Here is a 24,220-nt window from a genome sequence, read left to right as displayed (position 1 = left end):
ATTATATCTTTTACAATCCACATCAAGAAAATATGCTCAGGAAGACGAGAACCATCCATCATACTTCCAAATTCTTCAAATTATGGAATTTAAGAAAGTATATAGATATATATTCAATAATATGGTATGAATAATGTTTTGCCAGTTGCTATAATACGGAAATGAATTAATTAGCACGACATGTCTTGTTCAGTTTACATCATATACAATTGCATACATAAATCTCTACATTACAACATCTGAACCTCAAAATTAGACCTCTCTTCGATCATTCATCATTTCAAAACTTTCACTACCATCAATTGTCATTGACGCAGAAAACCGCTTCCTCTTGACAACGGTTTCTCTCTGAAGCGTCTTCCTTGTTATCAGCAAATGACAAAAACGTCCTTAGACGTACAGAATGCGAGCTGTCAGTGACTGAAGGGTCTGACTTTGGAGGCAAATGCTGATAGAACCGGTACAACATCACGGAGAAGTATATGATAAGAGAAAGGATACAAGCGATGCCACTGATGAGGAATAGGCCAATGTAACGAACCGTGACTTACAAGAGTTATGAAAGTGCTTTATTGTAAGCCAAGTCTCGGTGATGTTTTGAAGTTTGCCATTCTCTGACAACTTTAGCAGGGCAGTCGACATGTCTAGAGTTAAGGGAGAGTCTCTCTTAAACGCCTGAGAAACAAATAAAATTCTAAATATATATATAGGTTTGATCATAACCTTATACTGAGGCCGTCCTGTACAAGTTTTTTCCGATGATGTTATCAGCATATATGCAAAATGAATCACCAATGCACTATTTCTTCTCAGCCTAATTCAAAAATTTACCAAAGTTTTCATATCTTCAGCAATATAAGACCAGAGTAAGATGGCATGAGGAAATGCAACCGGAACAATGAGTGTTGTGTGAGACTTGCCAAATGGGTCATTTGGGTCGGGTTTAGGTTAGGTCACTTTGCGGTCAATAATTATCGGGCCGGCCGGGTGGGTCATTTTTGGATCGGGGCACTCCGTGGCGAGTCATTTTGGGTCGGGCCATTCTCGGTTATTTCGGGTCAGGGTTTTGCTTAAAATAAGTCATAATGTCTTGATATTTACCAAAATGAACAAATGACATGAAAACAACTATACAACTGCAGTAAAAAAATTATGTACCATTTTTAATATCAAATATATATAGTCTCAGTCTCTCAGATCACTCACAATAATAATTGTCAAAGCAAAAACAGACGAAGTCGGATATACCAAGAACATAAAACCATCACTCAGGTATTATTTATTATCATCATAAAATTATATATTAAATTTAAAATCTATGCAATTTTATTAAACTTTATAGTTTATTAGATGTATAGAGATGTTAATTATTTAACGTACAAAAATATAATATAAGTAGGTTATAAATAATTCAAGTTAGATTTCATAATATATAATATTACATAATTTCTTCGATTTGATTTAATGCATATATGTAATATACTAGTTTGAATGCCCGTGCGTTGCAACAGGGTAATTAGCTTATTTATAATGCAAAAAAAAATGTTATAAGCGTTTAAAGTTTACATTATATGTCTAATGATTTGTTTACATATTATTAAAATATCTCTTTCAAAAAAAAATAAAAGATTAATATATACTGGGTTAACTCTTATTTATAATCATATAATCACCCCACCTTATACTAATCTTTCGATGTGGACAATTCTACGATTTATAAGTAATATATTCACAAAAATTGGATTTTTTTTTCTGATGTGGGACAATTCTAATATTTATACGTAATATATATTTATCAAACCTGCATTATTTTTCAATGTGGGACAAATAACATACTCAGAATTACACCATCTTTTTTGCACTTAGTTCGACGTCCAACCAGATCTTGAATACCGAATACAAACAATTGCTACTCATTATATCTAATAGTTATATTTAAATTTAATAATATGATCAAGTACTCTCCATTAATATTTGTACGTTGTTTTTCTTCAAAAAAAAATTAACATAATTGAGATACGGAAATTTCCCGTGGTACCCTTTAATTTTGTTAGATTTTCCATGTTACCCCTACTTTTAAAAATCTGCCTATGTTACCCTTGAGGTTCCATTATTTTGCCCCTAATGTAAAGGTTGTTAAATGGACATTAAGTTGGATGGCGTGGCAATAAAATAACAATTAAAAAATAATACCCTCTTTATTGTTTTATTGGTACGGATATCCCTCTTTTAAATGCAAATTTAATTAACTATATCATTATAATATTGAAAATTTCTCATGGTAACCTTGAACTTTGATATATTACACATGCTACCATGGACGTTTATTTTCTATTTTTTTTTATCATAATTAAAATATGTGCAAATGATAAGAACTTATACCCTAGTGATAGAATATTTTTTAACACAATTCTAATTATATTATTTAAACATAGTATATTTACCACACCTACATTATTTTTCAATATGAGACATATAAAATCTATAGGTAGAAAATATAATGATATAAACTTTTAAGAGCTCTCCAAGACAATACTTAAGCGACTCAAAAGATTTTGGATTGATGCCTAAGTTCCAAGGATGCTCATAGAATCACCCACCTTATGCTATATTTCGATGTGGGAAAATTCTATTTTTATATGTAGTATATTTATCACACCTATATTATTTTTCAATGTGGGAGATATCACATACTATGAAATACACCATCTTTAATATGTGCAAATTATATGAAATCTATATATACTCTAATGATAGCATTTCTTACCATGAATCTAATAATATATAATTTTTTTGCCGACATTATTTTGTCAAATGAAATTTAAAAGTTTTTATATAAAAATTAGAAACATCACTTGAATATAAAATAAGAAATACATAGTATATATTATAATAACTAAAAGATTTTCCCAACATTAACTTAGGTTAGAAATCATTATTGTAGAAACAGTAATACAAACTCTTTTAAGAGTTATCTCCGACAATACTTAAGGGAATCAAAAGATTTTGGGTTATGACTTCTATTTATAATCATAAGATCACCATGTTTTATGATAATCTTCCGATGTGGGACAATTCTAATATTTATACATAGTATATTCACCACACTTACGTTACTTTTCAATGTAGGACAAATAACATACTAAGTACACTATTTTTTTTGCACCTACTTTACATCCATCCGATTTAATAATTGAGAAAATACAATACAATACAATATACACTCTAATGATAGCATTTTTTTGTCACAATCTAATTATATAATTTTCATACGATACTTTTTTTTCAAATGAAATATAAAGTTTTTATACCAAAATTATAAACATCACTTTAATATAATATAGAAAATGTATATATATGGGACATTTCTATTATTTATACATAATATATTCACAACACCTACATTATTTTTCAATGTGGGACATATAACATACTAAAAAGTCTATATCTTTTATATCAAAAAATTGTGGATTAATATATAAGTTTCAAGGATGCCTCCTATTTATATTTATAGAATCACCCTACCGTATACTATTATTTCAATGTGAGATACATAATTTAATTATTTATACGTAGTATGTTCATAATGCCTACATTATTTTTCAATGTAAAAGATATAACATACCAAGAAATACATGTCTCTTCTTAAAAAACCACTATTGTATACATATTATTTTTCTTTGAAGGTAAAACCACTTAGTCTCGATCATTAGATATGGATCTCTACATCGTACACATAACGACTCATTAACGCTCTATTACTGCATTCAAAAGACAACCATTAGTGAAATCTTTAGTTTTGTATTGTGTCAGGAGACTACCATTAGTAAAACCTTTAGTTATTTTTTGATTTTCTTGTTCATGTTCTTAATTCTTTCCCGGGTAGTTCCCAACGATTTCCACTTTATTTTTTATATCATATCGTAGATAATGATAGAAAATCTTAAGAGCTCTTTAAAACAATATTTATGAGACTCAAAAAATTTTGGGTAGATACATAAGTTCCAAATATGCATCCTATTTATAATCATAGAATCACATCACCTTATACTAATCTTTCGATGTGGGACAATTCTACTATTTATATGTAGTATATTCACCACACCTACTTATTTTCCAATGTGGGACAAAACATACTAAAAAGTATACAATTATACGTATTAAGAAGTACACCATCTTTAATATGTGCAAATAATATGAAATTTATACTCTAATGATAGCATTTTTTAACATAAAGCTAATTATATTATTTTCATAATTTTTTTAACGATATTTTTTTGCCAAATAAAATGTAAAAGTTTGATATAAAAATTGGAAATATCACTTGAATATAAATTAGGAAATACACATATTATAATAATTAAAAGATTTTCCACTTTATTTTTTACATCAAAAATTATACTTTCCTAAATTGTTTTTTAATGATGTGGACGCTCTCAGATCGCTCGAAAAAACTCTTTTATATATATATATATATATATATATATATATATATATATATATATATATATATATATATATATATATATATATATATATATATAGAGAGAGAGAGAGAGAGAGAGAGAGAGAGAGAGAGATTGGATTTGGTGTTTTTGGTTCTTATGGTGAGTTGTGAGTTGGGTGAATCTCACCATTAGTTTAAATTAGAGATGAGTTGCAAGATTAATCTTAGTTGTCATATAAAAGCATTGTTATTTAGTTTATTTTCTCTTTTTTTCCTTTTTCTCTCTCTCTCTTTCTTTCCTCATTTACTCTCTAACGATTTCTCTCTATAATTAATTATCCACATTTACTGTTAACCGTTTATATAATTATCACCACTGCAAAGCGTTCCTCTCTCTTCTATTATTCCTGTGTTATTCTTCTTCAACTGTTCGTCTCCTTCGCTTTTTTCTCCCGTTTTCTCTTCGCCGTTCATCGTCTTCCTTCCTATTGTAGGTAATTTCATGTCATTTTCCTCTTTTATTTTGTAATTTTGTTTAATTTCATGCTTTTGTATGCTTTTTAATTCGTTTTTCAGTGTAATTATCGCTAGGTTTACTTAATCGAGTACTTTAATGTCGTTATTATGCTGCATTTTTGAGTTTTCTATAGTTTTGAAGTGATTCGCATGTTCTATGTGTCGCGTTGTGTTGAGAACTTTACTATTGTTCTCTACAGACTTAAGTTTTGTGTTACTCCGCTGTTATTCTATCGCTTAGTTTGTTGTCAAGTTATTTGTCATGTTGTAATTGTTTAATGTGTTTTTCTAGGGTTTTTGTGTTTGTTCGTGTTGTCTTCACTTTTCAGTACTTCTGTTATTCCGCTGTTATACTGGTCGTATGGTGTCATTGTAACGCTACTCTTGCGGTCATTGTAGTGTTTTTGCTGTGTTGAATTTTCTGTTATTCTTTTCCTGTTATTCTGCTGTTATTCTAGTGGTTTTGTTTGTTTGTCTTTGTTTGTTTGTAGGTTTCAGCATTACTAATGGACTTAGTTTGTGAGGGATGGGCAATAAATATAGTGAATGAAGATAAATTGTTATTTGCTAGCGAGTTCGCTACTGAAAAGAAAAAAAAATTGGGATGGTTATTGGACGATAAGACTGAAAAGTGCTTTGAAGTTAATGTACGAGTTCGTCGTCGTAATCAATCAATGTCGGCAGTTTTAAATAGCCAGGACCTAATGGAAAGAGTTTTCGATTATGTAGAGACTACTTTGGACAAGAGCAATATGTCTCTTGTTTGTAAGAAATGGTCACAAATGTTCCTATTTCATAAAAGTTCGCCCCTGTTCACGCCGAATATATGAAAGTTCTAACAACAAGTCACAGTCAAGGTTTTAAGATTTTGTCAAGGGGCTCGACAGTAGTTTCCAAACGATGCAAGTGCTATATGCTTGCAAGTGAGCCATCAAAGGCGGTGTTGCATGCTTGCCAGTATATATACGATCATGACAAGATCCTTGATGCACCTGTATCTGAACGGATGAGTCTAATTCACGAGTACTTTGACGCACTCGGGAGTTTCCTTCGATCTTGCTCACCAATTGTATTATAAGTCAGTCGATGTTGTTGACGTTGACTGACTTTTTATGTTATGTCCTGTATTTTCGGAAGTACATTTTGGTTCTTTGTGGGAAAGAATGTATTTTGGGTTTTATGTAATTCGAAACCTTCCCTGGCTGTAATTTAGTACGTTATTTTGTTTTTATGAAGGCTTATGTAGGCCGTATGTAATTTTGAAACTGTCTTTGACTCTTTATTCAAAGAGGCTTTTGTTTTGATTCTCTTTCGTGTTTTTGTTTACACATCCATCATGTTCTTTTTGTGTTTTCGCTGCTGTTATTTGTTATACTAATTGTTAGTGTTCTGTTATTCGGTGTTACGGTACTCTCATTCTCAAGCGTCATTATTAAAAAAGTCTAGCTGAATATCTATTTATCATTGAAAGTGATCCTTATCTTTATTTTCTGGATAGTAAAGCAAAAAATGAAGTTAAGAATCAAATCCACCGCTTCATCAAAGTCTACTCAACCGTCATCATCAAATTCTCCAGGTCCGTCTCCATCCAAATCCCCTGTCACATCTCCATCAAAGAGCACTGCTTCTCGGAGAAGGAGTACTCGTAGTCAAGAAATATGTACAACCGAACCACCCACGAAAAAAACCAAACGAAAGGCCGAGACCCAACTTGTGAAATTGTCGTCTAGTCCACCCAAGACTAGTAGTAAGTTGGGTGGCAAAGTTAAGCATGAGAAGGAATTGTGGTAAGTAGCAAGCAACCTCAGCCGGAGTTGCTTTGCAGAAATATCCCACCGTATGTACCACTCGTTATTCTACTTTTATTTTGCTCATTTATTTAGCTATTAATATGTTACTTTTCGTGTTATTTTTTGATGCTCTCTTTGTTATTTTGCTATTATTCTCGCCGCTTTTGCTTATGTCATCTTAAATGTTTTAATGCATTGTTTATTTTTTTCACCCTTTTGTGTGGACAAAGGTCTTGATCCATTTATTAGTCTTCGGCCCGCTTTTCTTTTCAAAGTTATTGAAGCCCTCACCGAGGAGCGTATGAGGTCATTAGGGAGATGGGATTCGGGGGTTTACTTGAGTTGAAGCTTTCTTCCCTCCCCCATGTCATGTTTCGGGAGTTTGTATATGCTTTTAGGAGTGGGAAGTATTTTGAAATATCCGAAACGGAGAAGTTCGAGTTGATCATAGATGATGTGCACGATGTGTTTGGTTTACCAAATTCTGTGCGAAAGTGGATTTGGTTATTACTGGATTTCCTGTTCTCGCCGACGCTGAAGGAGAAGCTTTGAAGCGTGCTTGGCGGGAGAAGTATGGTATCGGCAATAACAAAAGTGGGATACCACTTAACAAAGTTCAGGAGACCCTGCTAGAGTCTCTGGTTGCGGACGATGAGTTTAAGAAGACTTTTGTTCTGCTTGCCATGTCGTGTTTCCTTGCTCCTGTGTCGGGTTATGTGCTTGATCTTAGACTTCTAAGCGCTGTGGAAGATGTTTCTAGGATCAAGGAACTTAATTGGTGTCAGTTTGTCTTCTCAGACTTGGTGACTTCTGTACGTGAAGCCCTTATCGGGAGGAGAAATATTCGTTGTAGTGTAGTGCTGTTGGCTATCACCTATTTTCACCGTTATTTCTTTAGCGGTGATCAGGTGAATAATGAGCTGCCGCTCATTAAACATTGGGATTTTAAGCCTTTCAATGAGAGGTTGCGGCGTGAGGCACTTTGGTGCTCGGGCACTGGGGAGCGTTCAGACGTTGCTTTCCCATTGTCTCGCCCAAACATCGTTGGCTCTGGTCAACGTACTCAACGTCGATGTCTTGTTCTGGATCTACCTGATGATATTCTTACGGATGAGCAAGTACAGTCCGCAGCGGTCGACGTAAGCACCTGTTTGATTGTTTTTAAACGAATCATTCTAAAATGTTATTCTGTTATTGTCCTCGAGCATTAGTTTTCATACTGCTATTATTTTACTATTATTCCACTGTTATTCCTCAGTTTTCCTCTTCGTTTCCACTTTATTATTCTAATTTTCATTCCAAGTGTTACTTTGCACCGTTATTCTACCGTTATTCCACTATTACTCCACCGTTATTTATTCTCATTGCTAGTGTGTCTTTTATTCCTTTGTTATTTTATTACTTCACTGTCATTCTACTATTAATCCACTGTTATCTATTTTGCTGTTAGTGTACTATTATTCCTCTGTTATTCTACTATTATTGTACTGTTTTAAGTAAAATTTTGGGATTTTAACTTGACAGGATGTTCATCAACTTATACTTCTTAATGAGAGGGACTCTCAGATTTTATGTCGCCGATACTTGGAACGGGCGGAACTTATAAAGTCGAAGATGATGCGAAAGACCCAAGAGGCTATGGATCAAGCACTGCCGCTAAGTTGCCCACCAAGTAACCCGACGAGTCTAAAGAAAGCACAAACAAACAAATCAGAAAAAAGTTGGTTGTGAAGGGTCCGAGAATTTGGTTGCCACCCCATCTTTCTTCACGGATCAAGTTATCCGTGAGTCGGACGAATGACGGTAAAGCATGTATTGGCTATGCAAGCGGCCAATAAATCGCGATCAACCTTCTCTCAAGAACCCGCTTCCAAAAAAGCTAGACATGAAGATGTCATCATTGAACCCCCATCATTTAACCCGTTTTCTCAATTCTATGAGGAGTGTGTCGGTGTCGGATGTGACGGCAAATGACTATATCTCGAAAAGAAGGGTGTAGGCGAAAAGAAGGGTGTTGAACATAGTCCCGTCATTCAACAAAGTGCAAAGGTGGGGAGTCCACAATTGTCACCACTCGGTTTAGATTCTATTACGACGGATATCCGTGCGACATTCTGGTTTCGTTATGGAGAGCCAGCTGATGTCGGTGAGAAAGTAGTTGATGTTGGGGATATTACCATTGACGTGGAGGATGTTAACAATGATGTGGAGGACGTTAACATTCAAGTTGAAGACTATCTTGTTGATAATCCGCCAGAGGAGGTGGCTAATACTGTTGAGTGTCCACCGGTAGAGGTTCAAGCAACTGAAATTCCAAAGGCTGATGCTTGTTTGCCTGAGACGGAGGTGACGGATACCCGTGCTGACATTCCATTGCGTAATGACACTCAAAGATTCCACTCAAATTGGCGGTGAAGCATTCGTGATCGCAAGAGGAGGTAGCGGATGTGGTGATGTCTTGTCATGCGGACTTGTTGCTTGGGGCTACGTCTCGAGATAGATAAATCGATAAACAGGATTTCGAGGTTGTGTCGGAGGCTGGTATCGTTGTTGGTGAGGCTGTCCCCAGGAGGACAATGGCGTTCTTTGGTTGAATGCTCCTACTATGTGTACAAGTTATTTGCTTTGCACTCTGCCGCACATGAGGAGCTACCGTTGTTGTCAGTGCCTCGAAATTTTGGATGCAAATATGATTGTGGTCCCGTGGCTCCCGAGCTAGTTGTCTGTCAAAATCAATGATAACGATGGGACATGTTTTCAACCCAATGTTATCCAAGCGGAAAGAGGTTGCAGACTCTCATCGCTTCTTGAATGATCATAACCTTTCGCAAGGGTAAGAGCTTGTTTTTATTGTAAAAATTTTCGGCTTTGTTTAATATATTATATTTGCTTTTTGTTCTTCAAAAATATATTCATGTGACTCTTATTTTGCCTTTTTATTCGGTTTTGAAGGGATAATCTTGTCACTTGGGGTGTGGACGATTCGTGAATCGTGAGGATATGGAATCGATGGTTCCGATACAATGATAATGCTTGGTGTTGTGCACTTTGTGGTCCCTCTTTCTTAATGATACTTGTATAAGAGGAAGCCCAAGTCGACTTTTCTTTGGGATGGGTGCAACGGTTAGTTATTCTATCTTATCTTTTCTTTTACTTTATTTTTCATGTTTGGATCACGTTTCAACTCTTTTCTCCACTTCTTGTTTAGTATCCATTGCGGCAACTTTTTATGCCGTCGAAAGATGATAAGGCTTCCAGGAGTGATTTATGTGCGGAAGTCAAATTGTCATTTACTGTCTTTGTCAATAACAACAAGAGAGAGTGTGATCTTACTTCGATATGGTATGTTTTCATGTACTTTGTGTGTTTTCTACTACTATTCTACCGTTAGCCTACTATTACTCTCATTATTCTTCATTGTGTTTCGCTTTTTAAAAAGAACCACATAATTAGTAACAATTTTTTTTTGGCCAAATATTTTCCCGATTTTCATCCCAATTCTTTTGCATGAGCACTTTAGTCAAGTTTGTGCATCAATTTCATTTCGAAGAGGGTTGAATATCTTGATAATGTATTTCAAGAGGCGATGTTTGCTGATGATCAACAGGCGTGTGTACGTTTGGTGTATTGTCAAACTGCTGTAAGTCATTTATTGTGTTTTAATTTTCTCTTGGTGTTTAGCCTAGTTTTGTTTAAGTATTGTTAGTAATTATGTTTTCTTTTTCCTTTTTTAAAAAAAAGGTGAACTTGATGTCCGATTTCTGGTCCACAAAGGAGTTGCCCGAGGTGGGGAGGTTAAAGATTATAAAATTGTCAACGTCCCTTTTACCTGGCAAACGGCTGAGATTGAAAATTTGGACTGCGGTGTATATACGATGTTGCACATGCTCTTTTACCGTGGAACTGTTTTTGATTGTGACTTGGGTAATTCGATTCAAGAGCCCTCTACCGCGCCGAGATCGTTGCCTTGTTGGCGCCGCCGATATGAACGAGTCCAGGGAAGATGTGTTGAAAAGTTTGGAGGAGTTGAACAAGACAAGAAAGGAAACCCTGAGCGTGCTTGAAGAGAGACGGCGTATTGAGGATGCGAAAAAGAGGGCTTCTCAAAGCGGTAAGAAACGTCGTGGTTCCGGCAGGTGAAAACTCGTTGGTAAGAAGGTTAAGACGTCGCGACTGTTGACGAGCCCGTCGCTTCTCCTACTGTCATTGACGGCCCTAAATTCTCTAGAAAGACCCCTACTGCCAGCCGTCAAGTGGGAAGCAGGGGTGTGGATAGCCCCGTGAGTCCACAGTCGGCTTTGGGTAGTCGTAAAAGGGGTAGGGCAGACGACGGGCTGGGTTGCTCTATGGATTGCGGGCTAGACGACAGTAGGTTTGTTGCGGTGTCGGATTTGTTTCGGAAGAACAAAAAACAGTTCTCTAAGATGCTGAAGGTGCGGAAGCAAGTGGTGGACTTTGTTCTTCGTGAAGACGCTCATTGATGACGTGTATGTGTCGATTTTCATTTCTTTGATTGTGGTGTTTCGTTCGCTTAGTCTTTCTGTTTCCCACCGTTAGTCTGCTGTTAATCTGTTATTATGCTGTTATTTTTGTCAACCTAGCGAGCCGTCTAATTTCACTGTTAGGCCCCTTTGTTATTCTGCTGTTATTGACCTGTTATACCACTATTATTCCGCTGTTAGTCCACTGTAATCCCACTGTCAATCCCGTTTTGTTATTCTGCTGTTATACCGCTATTATTTCGCTGTTATTGTTCTCGTTATTGAATCGTTATTCTCTTTGTTATACCACCGTAATCCCACTGTTCTCATCATATGTTATTTTTTGTGAATGCAGGGAGTCATTAGTGTTGTCTGAAATGACGACGTCGGCGTGTTTTTGGACAAGGGGGATATTGTTTCCCTTGTAGATGCAGCTAGTATGATGTCAACAAGGGTAGTTGATGTTTGGTCGGTTCTTTTGAATTCGTTGGAGTTTGAGGAACGCTCAGCACCTAGCTCAATGTTTTTTGGAGTTCGTCATATGGTATTTTAGTTTTTTCCTTTGCTATTTTGCGTTATTACCTACAGATTGACTCACAAGTATTGATATAAAGTTAACACTTGTGCACTATTTTTGGTTGTTTATGCTTTCTCTTTTTGTAGGATCCTCTTTATTCACTCTTAGAGAACTTTGATTCCTCAAGTCCTCTTGACGGTCCGGTAAGAAGTCATTGGCATTCTCGGAATGTGTTTTACGATTCCTGCAATCGAAGATGTCGTCTGAACTCCGACCTTGTGTTTGTGCCGATTCTGTACAATGATCACTACTCTTGTTTCTGCATCAACTTTTTGAATGAATCGATTGATATTTTGGACAACATGACTCACGATTCCAAGCAAGTAGCCGATTACAGAAGATTGGCCGAGATTGTGGCAAACTATATGCGTGTTTTTATGGAGGGTCATAATGTTCTGAAGTCTGAAGATTGCCGCAATTTCGAAATCGTTGATGTGCCTTTTAAATGGAAAAAGAAGGAACTATGAAATTCGGAGTCGGGGTGTTTCTTGCTGTACACGATGGCGGAATATGGTGGAAGCGTGTTTGAGTGCAATCTTCACAGCAAGATTGCTCGTCAAAGCTACTGTGTTGAAATGTCGGCTTCCCTGATCTTGGCGGATATTAATCTTCATAGGCGAGTAGTTCTTGACAAAGTGAAGGCTTGTGAGACTGGAAGGCCAAGACGTTGGGTTTGGCGGCGAGCAGGAACAAGTTGCCGAAGTGCCCCCAGGTGCAACCCCAATCATCTCGGGTAGTGAAGAGTCGGGCATCGTCATGAATGCGATACCTTTGGATGTTGTGTATCCAGGGAAGTCAGACTAAGTTGGTGTAAACTGTGTTGTTAGACTATTAGTGTCTTTGTTATTGCACCGTTATTATGTATAATTACTAGTTTATTGTGCTGTTATTCCCGTATTACTCTAGTGTTATTCCAGTGTGTACTCTAATTTTAATTGAGTTTTGATATTCCTTGTACTTTTTTCAAACACCATCCATTTTTACTCTAATCCCACTTTGTTATTCTGCATTATTCAGGGATAATGAGCGGTTTGTTGTGTTGTTATTGCACAATTAGTCTACGATTTTTAGTCTAATTAAGCTTTCTTATTACCTTTGTTTTCTAGAAACACTATCCATTTCTATTCAAGTGTAAATTTAGTCAAGTGTAAAAGCGTTGGTTTAGATTGCGTTTTTGCCGTGTTATTCTACCATTATTCTCAACATTGCAGATTACTCCGCATATTAAGCAACTACTACTCATTGTTATTGTACTATTAGTCTACACTTATTCTCAACATTATTCCACTAGTTTAATTAAGTTTTACAAATTCTATCCAATTTCTACGAAGAATATGCATTTTCTATTCAATCGCCAATGGTCGTTTTTTTTTTCAAATTGTGATTCTATTGTTATTGCATCGTTATTCTTCTGTTATTACACTATTATTCCGCATAACTAGTTTATTCTGCTGTTATTACACTTGTTAGTCCAAAGCATTATTTTGTCAAAACTATTCATTTTTATTCAAGTGTAAATTTAGTCAAGTGTAAAAGCGTGGTTTAGACTCGCTTTTGTTACATCTCGTTATTCTACCATTATTCTCATTTGTTATTGCAGATTATTCCGCATAATTAGCGCTTATTATGTCATTATTGCACTATTATTCTGCAAAGACTTCTCGTTATTCCAACATTACTTAGAAATAGTTTTAAATAGCACTTAAAGATAGTACTTACATAATAAACATTAACGTTCTAAAATATTAAAGCCATTATTTCTAAAGCAATATAATATTTTAAACATTTTAAAAGCAGCGACCTGACCATCATCGTTAGATTTTTATATCTTTATTCTATTCTCTCGACGCTGCGCGGGTCCTTGGACAAAGGCTCTCAACTTCCACCGACTCATCCTCAAAAGGGTTTTTGTACGCTTCCATTAGTTCCATGGCTTTCGTGAATCGGTGTCCAATGGCCGAGATTGAAATATCGGCTTCGATGTAATACTTCTTCAGCATTCACACCAAAGAATGAATTGATTGTCCATGTCGGCTTCCGTGTAGTTCCTATTTTTCTTTTCCTTTAACTGTCTACGCATACGTTCATTTTGAAGTTCAAAGAACCTTCAATTGTGCCTTTACACCGCCGACCTCTCTTATTAAGGCCTTTTCACGGGTTTCTCGCCTCTAAATTTGTCCTTGTGTCGATCAACTCTATCGTGAGGGACTCTATCGTCCGTTTGGCTTCATCGATTTCCTGCCTTGTCGGGGACCTTCGGCTATCGTCAGTTACGTCACTCATCCTGCAGCATTGGAAGTATGAAACTTTTTGCATTATAAAAAGATGTTTAAAATTTTTGAACCAAATTAAAAGCAAACCAAAGCATAAGAAAGAGAATTACCTTTTTTGCAAAGATAGAGAAGAGTGTTGATGATATGAAAAATAAACATGAAAGAAAAATAAAGAATAGAAAGATAAGAAATTACCTTTTTGCAGAGGAGATAAAGTTTTTTTTTGGAATGGACTTTTTCAGTGTGTGTGTTTGTTTTTTTACCTCGAAGTAGCAGTAATTTATAGGGGCTTGGGGAATAGAATCAGTTTTTCTGTAATAAAGTATAGAAAGATAAGTAATTAACTGTCTACCAACAAAAAAAAAAGATAAGAAATTACCTTTTTGCAGAGGAGATGCAGAGTTTTTTCTTGAATACAAAAGCAGTTTTACAGACTTATTCGTGTGTGTGTGTTTTTTTTTCTCAAAAACCACGCAATAGCAATTTTATAGGGGTTGGGGAATACAAACAGTTTTCCTGTAATTATATTAGATTAGGTTAGGTAACTGTTTTTAATAAAAACTGAAAAGTGGAACCGCTTTTTATAAATATTACTAAGTCGTTATTATTCAACTTATTGTTGTAGTGTGTAATTTGCAGTTTTATTTTTGTGGTTGGTTTGTGAAAAAAACAGTCAGATAATATTAACAAAAAAAATTAAAGTAACTAGTATTAATTATCATATAATGTAGGTCTCACTTTATTATCTAGAAGATACATTTTAGGTTAAAATGTAATTCGAACAATGACAAATAGTAAAAGTCTTTGACATTTTTAGGCGAGGTCTTCATCGTAGCCGCTGTCTTTTGTGTCTCTTTTGTCTTTGTTAGTTCATGCATCTGATTCATATTCCTGCAATTTTTGCTTAGTATTTAGCAGCTACATTAATAGCAGAATAGCAAGAGAATAACATTGATAGCGATAGAATAACAACACATTAATAGCGAATAGCAAGAATCTAAATTTAGCACTACTCTGCTGTTATTATTGCGAACACTATCCATTTCCACTAAGAATATCCATTTTCTATCCAAAAATAACAACACATTAATAGCACAATAACAAAGTAGAATAACACAACAAAGAAAGCAGAATAGCGAGTAACACAGAATAATAGGGGAATAATAAAGTAGAATAAAAGGATAACATATTCCCGCAATTTTTGGTAGTTCATGCATCTCGATTTATATTGTCTTGCAATTTTTGCTTAGTATTTTAGAAGCTACATTAATAGCGGGAATAGCGGTGGAATAACATTAATAGCGAGTAGAATAACAACACATTAATAGCGAGAATAGCGGTAGAATAACACAACAAAGACAGAATAGCGAGTAACACAGAATAATAGGGGAATAACGAGAATAAGAGGATAACATTAGAATAATAGGAGAGTATTAGTCCGATTCATACCTCTTCGATTTCCGATTCTTCTTCATCTTCGTCATCGAAGGGGACTTTCAAGAAATGGAAGAGTACAAGTTCTACTGTTGTGGTTCACCCACTTCTTGCAGTTACCGCATCTTCGCTTCCTCTTTTGTTGCTTGGTTTTGGCCTTTTCTTTGGAGGACCTTAATCTTTTGCCACTGCCCTTATTCTTGGCCTTGTTTGGCGGTCGAAGGTCAATGTCATTTGAAGCCGTGATGCCTAGAAGAGCCTCGATTTCCTGGTTTTTAGTCTTCGGTTCGATTGGTCCTGTGATGTTCTCCCGAATCGTGTCGGGATTTTCTCTGCTTGCTTCATGTGTTTAACGAGCATAACTGTCCATCACCCCGACGATTTGCATAAATCTCAGACCAAACCTTTGACATCTCAGCTTTCTTGATGTCAACCTCATCAATCTCTTCTATCACCTTTCCATTTTCATCTCGGACAACTGGCCTGTATGATTTCTTTGTCCATCGAGCAAGGACATAAGGGTCAGGTATCCTGTGGACCTGCCTACCATTCCACACCCAAAGTATATGGCGACAAACAATGCCATGCCTCTCAAACAGCTTACATGTACATTTGCTCTCGTTAGTTTTGGTGTTAAATTCAACTCGGAAGCTCCTGTGCTTGAGTCCATCACGAACGTCATGATACTCCACCGCCCCTACCGTTGTCAAACCCCCACCCCCATGCTGCATATGGCATGTTTGACTTCATTCTGAAAGTCCCCAAAGATAGGATGGGTGTAGACAAGTGAGGCATGCATCTCCACCTTAATAGCGAGAATAGCGGTGGAATTACATTAATAGCGTAGAATAACAACATTAATAGCGTAATAGCAAAGTAGACTAAATTTAGCGACTACTTTGCATTATTGCAGACACTATCCATTTCCACAAAGAATATCCGTTTTTTATTCAAAAATAACAACACATTAATAGAAGAATAGCAAGAGAATAACACAACAGCAGAGAATAACAACAGTTAATAGCGAATAGCGTAGAATAACAACACATTAATAGCGCGAATAGCAGTAGAATAACAACACATTAATAGCAGAATAGCAGTAGACTAAATTTAGCAGTTACTTTGCTGTTATTGCAGACACTATCCATTTCCACAAAGAATATTCGTTTTTTATTCAAAAATAACAACACATTAATAGAAGAATAGCAAGTGGAATAACATTAATAGCGTAATAACACAACAGCAGCAGAATAGCAAAGAGAATAACACAACAAAGCAGCGAGAATAGCGAGTAACACGGGAATAATAGGGGAATAACAAGAGAATAGCAAAGTGGAATAACATTAATAGCGAAATAGCGAAAGTGGAATACCTTCATCGACCCTACTTTCTCGAGCATACTATGCTCATTGGCATTATCCATCCTCCTTTGTGTATGCCTTTGCTGCTCTATTGCGGAATTGTACCTCATCCAAAACTCGACGAGGGTTCCAAATGGCTTTCAAACCGCTTGAAATAGCTGTTTGAACTTTCGGATCTCTGGGTTGTTCGCAACAAACAACCTAGAGGCAGATCCCGAAAGTATGCCGGTATCCACTTTTGTCTGATTGCAAAGACATACTTCAACCACCGGTTGCTTTCCATACCATGGGCTTCAATAACGATCTTCGATTCTGTTCAAATTCGTGTGGCTCGAGGTCGACATCCCACACAACGGCATTTATGTCGGTCATAAATTCCGTATCATTGCGATTGCCCTTCCCACTTTCTCGGGCATTTTCGCGATGATATGCCACATGCAATACTTGTGGACGTAATGGTTGAAGACATTTGGGCGAGGCTTTTTAATTCCCGGGCACTCGTCTCAGTAATTACACATTGAGGTTCTTCTTTGCCCCATTGCTTCGAGGAATTTTTAAAAATCCACTCAAATGAATGCCGACTCTCAAAGTCAAGTAACCCAAACCAAAAGTCACCGTCTTCTTGTTGTGGTCTACTCCGGTGAAGGGAGTAAACACCATGAAATATTTGTTTGTCCCATAAGTAGGGTCAAACGAGATCGTGTCTCCATATAACTTGTAGTTGTTTATCCCTTCCTTATCAGCCCAAATAACCTTCGTCAAGCATTTGTTCTCATCCCGATCATAAGCAAAGTAGAACCCCTTTGTTTCACCAAAGATTTTGAAATGCCCAATGAACATTTTAGCATCGTTATCCCCAATGTAACACTTGATATTTCGTTTGAAGTTTTTGAAGTCTAGCAAAGAGGCACCGATATTCTGATAACCATTTGAGTATTCCTTGAGAATTCTGAAGCTCAATGTTGGACCTATGTTGAGCTTAGTATGATCAATAATGGTCCTCTTAATGTAGTCATGGACGTCCCTTGAGAGCTTCTGGAACTCCCTGTTTTTGACAGAGTAAAGAGAGTGATTGTGAACGTCTACAAAGACATCCACAATATACCCAAATTGGTCTGTCGTCCGTTTTTTTACAGGTTCTCAACCTCATGTTTGCCTTGCAGCCACACCTTGTCGAGCATGCTTCTTTGGTCGTCTAATTCGCCGGTCTTTGTTCTCTCTCGTACTCAAATTACCAACTTCATGATTTGTTGCTTCAAGTCGCATTTTCTTTTCATATCCCTATACCCCCCTCATTACGCACCGGTGATTTGACGGTGACGCCCCCTTATATTGCGCATTTGTGTACCTTCTCACATCAAATCCAAAGCGATGCATAGATGTTGTAGAACTGTACTGCATCCTCCAAGGTAAGAAAGAACATGCCACGTTTAGGCGTAAAATCACTCTCAACAGTCCTCACCCACTGCTCAGTCCCCCCGGGTGTACTGCTGTAATGAAGAGTTGAGACAAACTCATCGTTTTCTTAAATGTCCTCGAACAGGTTGGGCTGGTGTATATACTGTTATTAGAAGAATCCCCATTAGGTAAGACTGCATTGTCTTCAACAATAGACACATAGAAAGATCTGCGACATGAAATTAATATAATGAGTACAAATCATTGGACAACAAAATCACAATAACATCACAATAACAGAGTAGCACGGGGGAGAGATCAACATTGCGAATGTGACAATAACAAAGATGATAACAAAGCAGTGTGAAACAGACGACAATCAATAACATCACAATAACACTAAATGTGTTTATCTCATGCTACTCTCTTATCACCGTATATTTTCACGCTCTCGCACAATAATATCACAACAATAGTAGCATAATATCAGAATAAGAGTACAATAATATCAACATGTTTCTCTACTTTTTTACAATAATAGTACAGTAATATCAGAATAACAGTACTCTGGTTCTACTTTATTACATACAGATAATATCAGTATTTATTATGTAACTCTTTTGCAAGGCATATATTTTCATGTTACTTGCACAATAATAGCACAATAATGTTACAATAATACCACAATAACAAGACAATAATATAATCATGTTACTTTGTTTGATTCTAATAGTACATTAATATCGAATAATGATTCTCTTTTTCTCTTTTTGTAATGCAAGCCGATACAAATAGTATCGAAATAACAAATGAGAAACACATAGAAATCAATAATTGATTTATAAACACTCAGGCTAATAATAGTACATTAATATTAGAATAACAGTTCTCTTTTTGTACTCTAATACAAGCCAGATAGTACAATAATATCAGAATAACAGCTGAGAAACACATAGAAATCAATAATTGATTTATACACACTGAGGCTAATAATAGTACATTAATATCGAATAACGATTTTCTTTTTCTACTCTAATACAAGCCGATAAAGATACAATAATATCGAATAACAATGAGAAACATGTAGAAATCAATAATTTATTTATAAACAACGGCGGATGAAGAGATAAGAATGAATAGCAAGATACTGTTTCCATATTCACTGTCGAGTTGATTTCTTCGCTAACATTGTTATTGATCTCGCTGTCCATCTTTTATACCTGAAAACAGTAAAATCAAGTATTGAATTCAATTAAAATCAACGAATTTACACTAAAAATCAACGATTTTTACATTAATTAGGTTTTTTACATTAATTTCGAAAATACGATTGAATATACTAAAAATCAACGAATTTACATTACCTGTAATTCGATTGCAGCTACAAATCAACGATTTTGTGTAATTTTATTAGGTTTTTTATGAATTTCCTATAGTCGGCGTTCTGATTTTTGAGTTTTCTCTGTTTTTGATTTGTAGAGAGATGTAGAGAGAGAGAGAATATCGTTAGAATGAGGTTGCTGTTTTCATGTTTCAGCGCTTTTGTATTTTTCGATTTTTCCTTTTTTTTTTTCTAATTTATCTTTTAATCTCAGCCCTTGATTTCTTTTAATCTCAGCCCTTGATTTCCCCAACTCACAACTCACCATAAGACCCCAACTCACGAGATCCCGCCTCTATATATATATATATAGAAATTGCATCAAGTGAGTCTAGGTATCTTAGGTGAGTCTAGCATTTTAATCTCATCCATTAGATCTACTCCTAATCAACGGTTGAGATTAAATCTCAGAAATTATAACAAACGTATAAAAGCTAAGAATTCAAACCTCCCCCTCATAATTCAGTTTCACTTTCTCTCTCCTCCGTCTCTTTCCCTCGGTTTCTCTCTCTCTCTCTCTCTCTCTCTCTAAGTCGAAAATAATCCTCTGAATCAAGCAAACAAACCCTAGGTTCCTGTTTTTTACTCGCTTTTATCAATTCATTCACAAATCAATCAAATTCGTGTGTTTTCCAGGTTCTCATTGCTACAATGGATGCAGATTCTACCGACATTAACATGCAAACAGGTAATTTCCGTAATCCTTTCGTTTTCAGTTTTCCTTTTCGCGATTTCATCTGGATTCTATGTCGCTGATCATTCGCTATTGTAATTTCATTATTCCGTTGCTTTTCAGTTTTTTAGGTTAATCGATTTTATGTTTGCTTCAATTTTAATGACATCCGTTCACTTCTACTTCAATTTGACGGTCTCCTTTCCTTTGATTATTCTCGTATTTGCTTTTCTCTTAAATATTAGGTGCAATCTCCTTGTATTTGTTGTTTTTCCTATCGAATTTTCATATTTGCGTTTTCCTCTGCTTCTGCTTACAATCGCAGTTGCTTTATCGTCACATTCCGTCAATTTTGATTAATTTGTCTTTATTCTGTTGTTTTTCAGTTTTTTAATTAGGTTAATCGATTTTCTGTTTGCTTCAATTTTAATGAAATCCGTTCACTTCTACTTCAATTTACGGTCTCCTTTCCTTTGATTATACTCGTAGTTGCTTTTGTCTTAAATATTAGGTCAAATATCCTTGTATTTGTTGATTTTCTCGTTCAATTTAGGTCAAATTTCATTATATTTGACCTCTTTTCCTGTCTTGTATATTCCTGTTCCCATGTCTCAGTATATTCCTGTTCTGCTGTCAAATGCTTACAGCTCACTTGTTACATTATCAATGTTATTCTTTGTAACACAATCACATATATTCATTTCCATTGCACATATAACATATCTTTGTACCACTTCGGATGTCCTCTTGTTCTCATTTTGTTACTTCAATGTACTTTAGTTTCTTGTTCTAAATTGTAGTCCAGCCTCTTCGCATATTTCCTGTTCTCCCGTCCATCCTTATGTCACTACATTATCATAGTACTAGTATTACTGTAACAATGTTACTCTTTGTAATACCACCGTTGTATTTCAGGTCACTAATACTCGTATTTTCCTTTTTGTATTACAGACTCAAGTACTGTCACTCAACCCCATTCTACGCCAATTGTCCAAGAGCAACCCAATCCTCAACCAAATAATCAGCTTGTACTATCTCACACGCCTAATGGAGGTGAGCGCTGGATGCGTGTGGTTGAGCACAAGTTTAGACCTACCATTGGTGCAGTTTTCGCCTCGCTCCCTTGAGGCTGGAATCAAGTTCTACGAGGTTTATGCTCGGGCATGTGGATTTACCCCTCGGAAGCACAGTACGAAAACACTACGAGGTGGTGTTGCACACCAAAAATTCGTAGTCTGCAACCGTCAAGGGTTCAGGGAATCTAAACCGAAACAGCGTCCCAGAACCAAGGACGATGAGAATATGGGTGATGGTTCGTCCACAGCTAGTACAGTTACACGGCGAGTTAAAATCACAAGAATTGGATGTCGAGCATACGTGAGATTTGCCCTTCTACATGGCCTTGATGGCCCAACTATGATTGACGAGTTTTAAAGTCCACAATCATCGTCTCACCTCTGTCAGAAGAGATCTCGATAAGATTTCACGATCCCTTAATATGTTCCAGAAGACGCTTATCTTGGACAACTCCAAGTTGAATATTGGCGCTGGATTGACCTTTAGACAGGTTAAGGAACTTGTCAATGGGTATGAAAATATCGGTGCTACATTGATAGATTTTAAGAACTTTCAAAGAGATATCAAGTGCTACATTGGGTTAAGAGATGCTGACCTTTTCATCGATCGACTCGAGAAACTCAAAGCGACCCAACCCCAGTTCTACTTCGCCTATGATGTTGATCCGCAAAACCGTCTAACAAAGTTCTTTTGGGCTGATGCTACATGTATTAGAAACTACTCATTCTTTGGGGATCTTTGTGAGCTTCGACCCTACTTACGGAACCAACAAGTATGATATGGTTTTTACACCATTCACAAGTGTTAATCACCACAGAAAGTCGGTGTTGTTTGCCGGTTGTCTCCTGTTACACGAGGATGACATCTCCTTCCAATGGACCTTTCAAAGATTTCTTGACCGCCATGGGACAAAAAAAGCCGCAGATTCATGATCACGGATCAATGCCCTGGCATAAAGAAGGTAATAGTGTGACAATGTTATCAGAATGACTTACTTAAAGTTACTCACTTGCTCTTTCCCTATCACTGGTCAATATCACGTTCGACTTGCTTTGTTTCATTATGCCTGGCATACAACAGGCTTTCCCTTCTGTTTTCAAGACAATTTAGGCATCGTTATTGTATGTGGCATATTACACAAAAGATCACAGACAAAGTTGGTTCAACACTCTGCAGAGACACGGACTTCCTTGCTCGCTTCAACGCTCGTTGTTTGGGACCCGATATGGAGCCGTCGGAGTTCGAAGAGAAGTGGCGGAAGGTCATTTCGATTTCGAGCTGGAAGATAATGATTGGTTGACTACAATGTTCGACGACATACACCATTGGATTCCTGCCTACCATCGTGACCTTGCCTTGGGCTGCATATTAAGAACAACACACGATCGAAAAGTACAAATTCGTTTTTCAAGCGCTATGAGAATCACTTTGGTACACTGGTCGAATTTTGGATGAGGTAAACAACTCTTTTTCATTCCTTACGATGCCGGGAACAGTGTATGTTACAAAGATTACCATTGTTTAATTGTTACATAAATAATTTGTTGCCGAATCCTTGTTGCATTAAAACCAGGTTCCAAACTGCTATAGACCAGCAGCGCTATACACGAAGGTGCGATGATTATAACAAATGACCACTCATTCCCCGAGCTTAAGACAGAATTACCTATAGAAAAGCATGGCGCTATTATATACACACATGCTGTGTTCAAGGTGTTTCAAGAAGAAGTAATGGCTGCCGATTCATGTGGTGTTGATGACTTTGAGAAGGAGGAGCATGTGCGCATAATTCATGTAATCGATGCTGAGACAGACAGAATTTTCAAGGTGAGGTTGGACCTTAGAAGCACGGATGCGGTATGCGAGTGTAAACTATTCGAAAGAATTGGATTACTCTGCAGGCATATTCTGTAGGTGTACAAGGGCAAAGGAATTGGGCGAATACCAAGCAAGTACATTGTAGATCGTTGGCTAAATAACACACACGCAGCGAAGGTTTGATTCGAAACATTATTACAAAGGATGTGATTTTGACTTGTTACAATGAATTGTTTTACTGATAACATTGTAACCATAATTTCTTATAGTAACATTGTCACCATGATAAACAAACTTTCTTTGCTTTTACTTCCAAGCTTGATTCGAATGGGAATGTCATTGAGGATTCATATATGGCTACGTCTGGATAACGGTCATTTGTGCAACGTATGGTCGAGTTCCGTCAGATAGTTGGTGTTCTCAAAACATTACCTGCTGAACACACGGAAGAGTTAGCATCCCTCCTAGTTGAGTTCCTGCGAAGTTATGTATTGAACCGCTTACAAAAGACCAAGAGATGGAGATCTTTGTTGGGCTGCAGCTCGTCGTCTGAAGTCACTATCCACCCTCCAGAACAAGCACGCAACAAGGGCAGCGGAAAAAGATTGAAGTCAGCTAAACAACAGGCCATTGAAAAAGCAGCCAAGCCAAAGAGGCTATGTGCATACTGCAAAGAAAGAGTTACCCACGACAGGAGAACATGCCCTCTTCGCATAGCTGATGTAGCTGCTGAGAAAGCAGCTAAAAAGAAAAAAGTTTGATACTGTTATGATGTTACAGTAACATTGTGACCTTAGCAATAATTAGTAGGATTTTGTGTTGCTGTGACAATAATATGTCACAGTAAGAATAAAAAGTAGAATTGTGTGTTGTTGTGGCAATAACATGTCACAGTAAAAAGTCATTCGATTTTCCTACATCATAGTTAACATTTTATACAGCACTTACAACATTTTATACAGCAATAAATATTGTTTTAGGACCATTGTCCGTC

General features: G+C 36.4%; 1 protein-coding gene across 1 annotated transcript; it reads left to right on the top strand.

The window, feature by feature from the left end:
- Window positions 1-21,829: 21,829 nt before the first annotated feature.
- LOC141616897 (uncharacterized) lies at window positions 21,830-23,987 on the top strand. The gene is made up of 4 exons (XM_074434054.1): window positions 21,830-22,180; window positions 22,999-23,235; window positions 23,323-23,403; window positions 23,634-23,987. The coding sequence occupies exons 1-4, from the start codon at window positions 21,830-21,832 to the stop codon at window positions 23,985-23,987; spliced, it is 1,023 nt and encodes a 340-aa protein (XP_074290155.1).
- The last annotated feature ends 233 nt before the right edge of the window (window positions 23,988-24,220 follow it).

Source organism: Silene latifolia, chromosome X (assembly GCF_048544455.1).
Source record: "Silene latifolia isolate original U9 population chromosome X, ASM4854445v1, whole genome shotgun sequence".
Lineage (NCBI taxonomy): Eukaryota > Viridiplantae > Streptophyta > Magnoliopsida > Caryophyllales > Caryophyllaceae > Silene > Silene latifolia.
Note: the sequence above shows the minus strand (reverse complement) of the source record. Positions and strands in the feature narration are given on the sequence as shown.

Bases quoted from the DNA above. Each gene is read 5' to 3' on its own strand.
- LOC141616897 (XM_074434054.1), top strand. From the start codon at position 21,830: ATGTTCCAGAAGACGCTTATCTTGGACAACTCCAAGTTGAATATTGGC. The intron at 22,181-22,998 runs GTATGATATGGT...AAACTGCTATAG, and splicing joins CCTACTTACGGAACCAACAA to ACCAGCAGCGCTATACACGA. The intron at 23,236-23,322 runs GTGAGGTTGGAC...CATATTCTGTAG, and splicing joins AGACAGACAGAATTTTCAAG to GTGTACAAGGGCAAAGGAAT.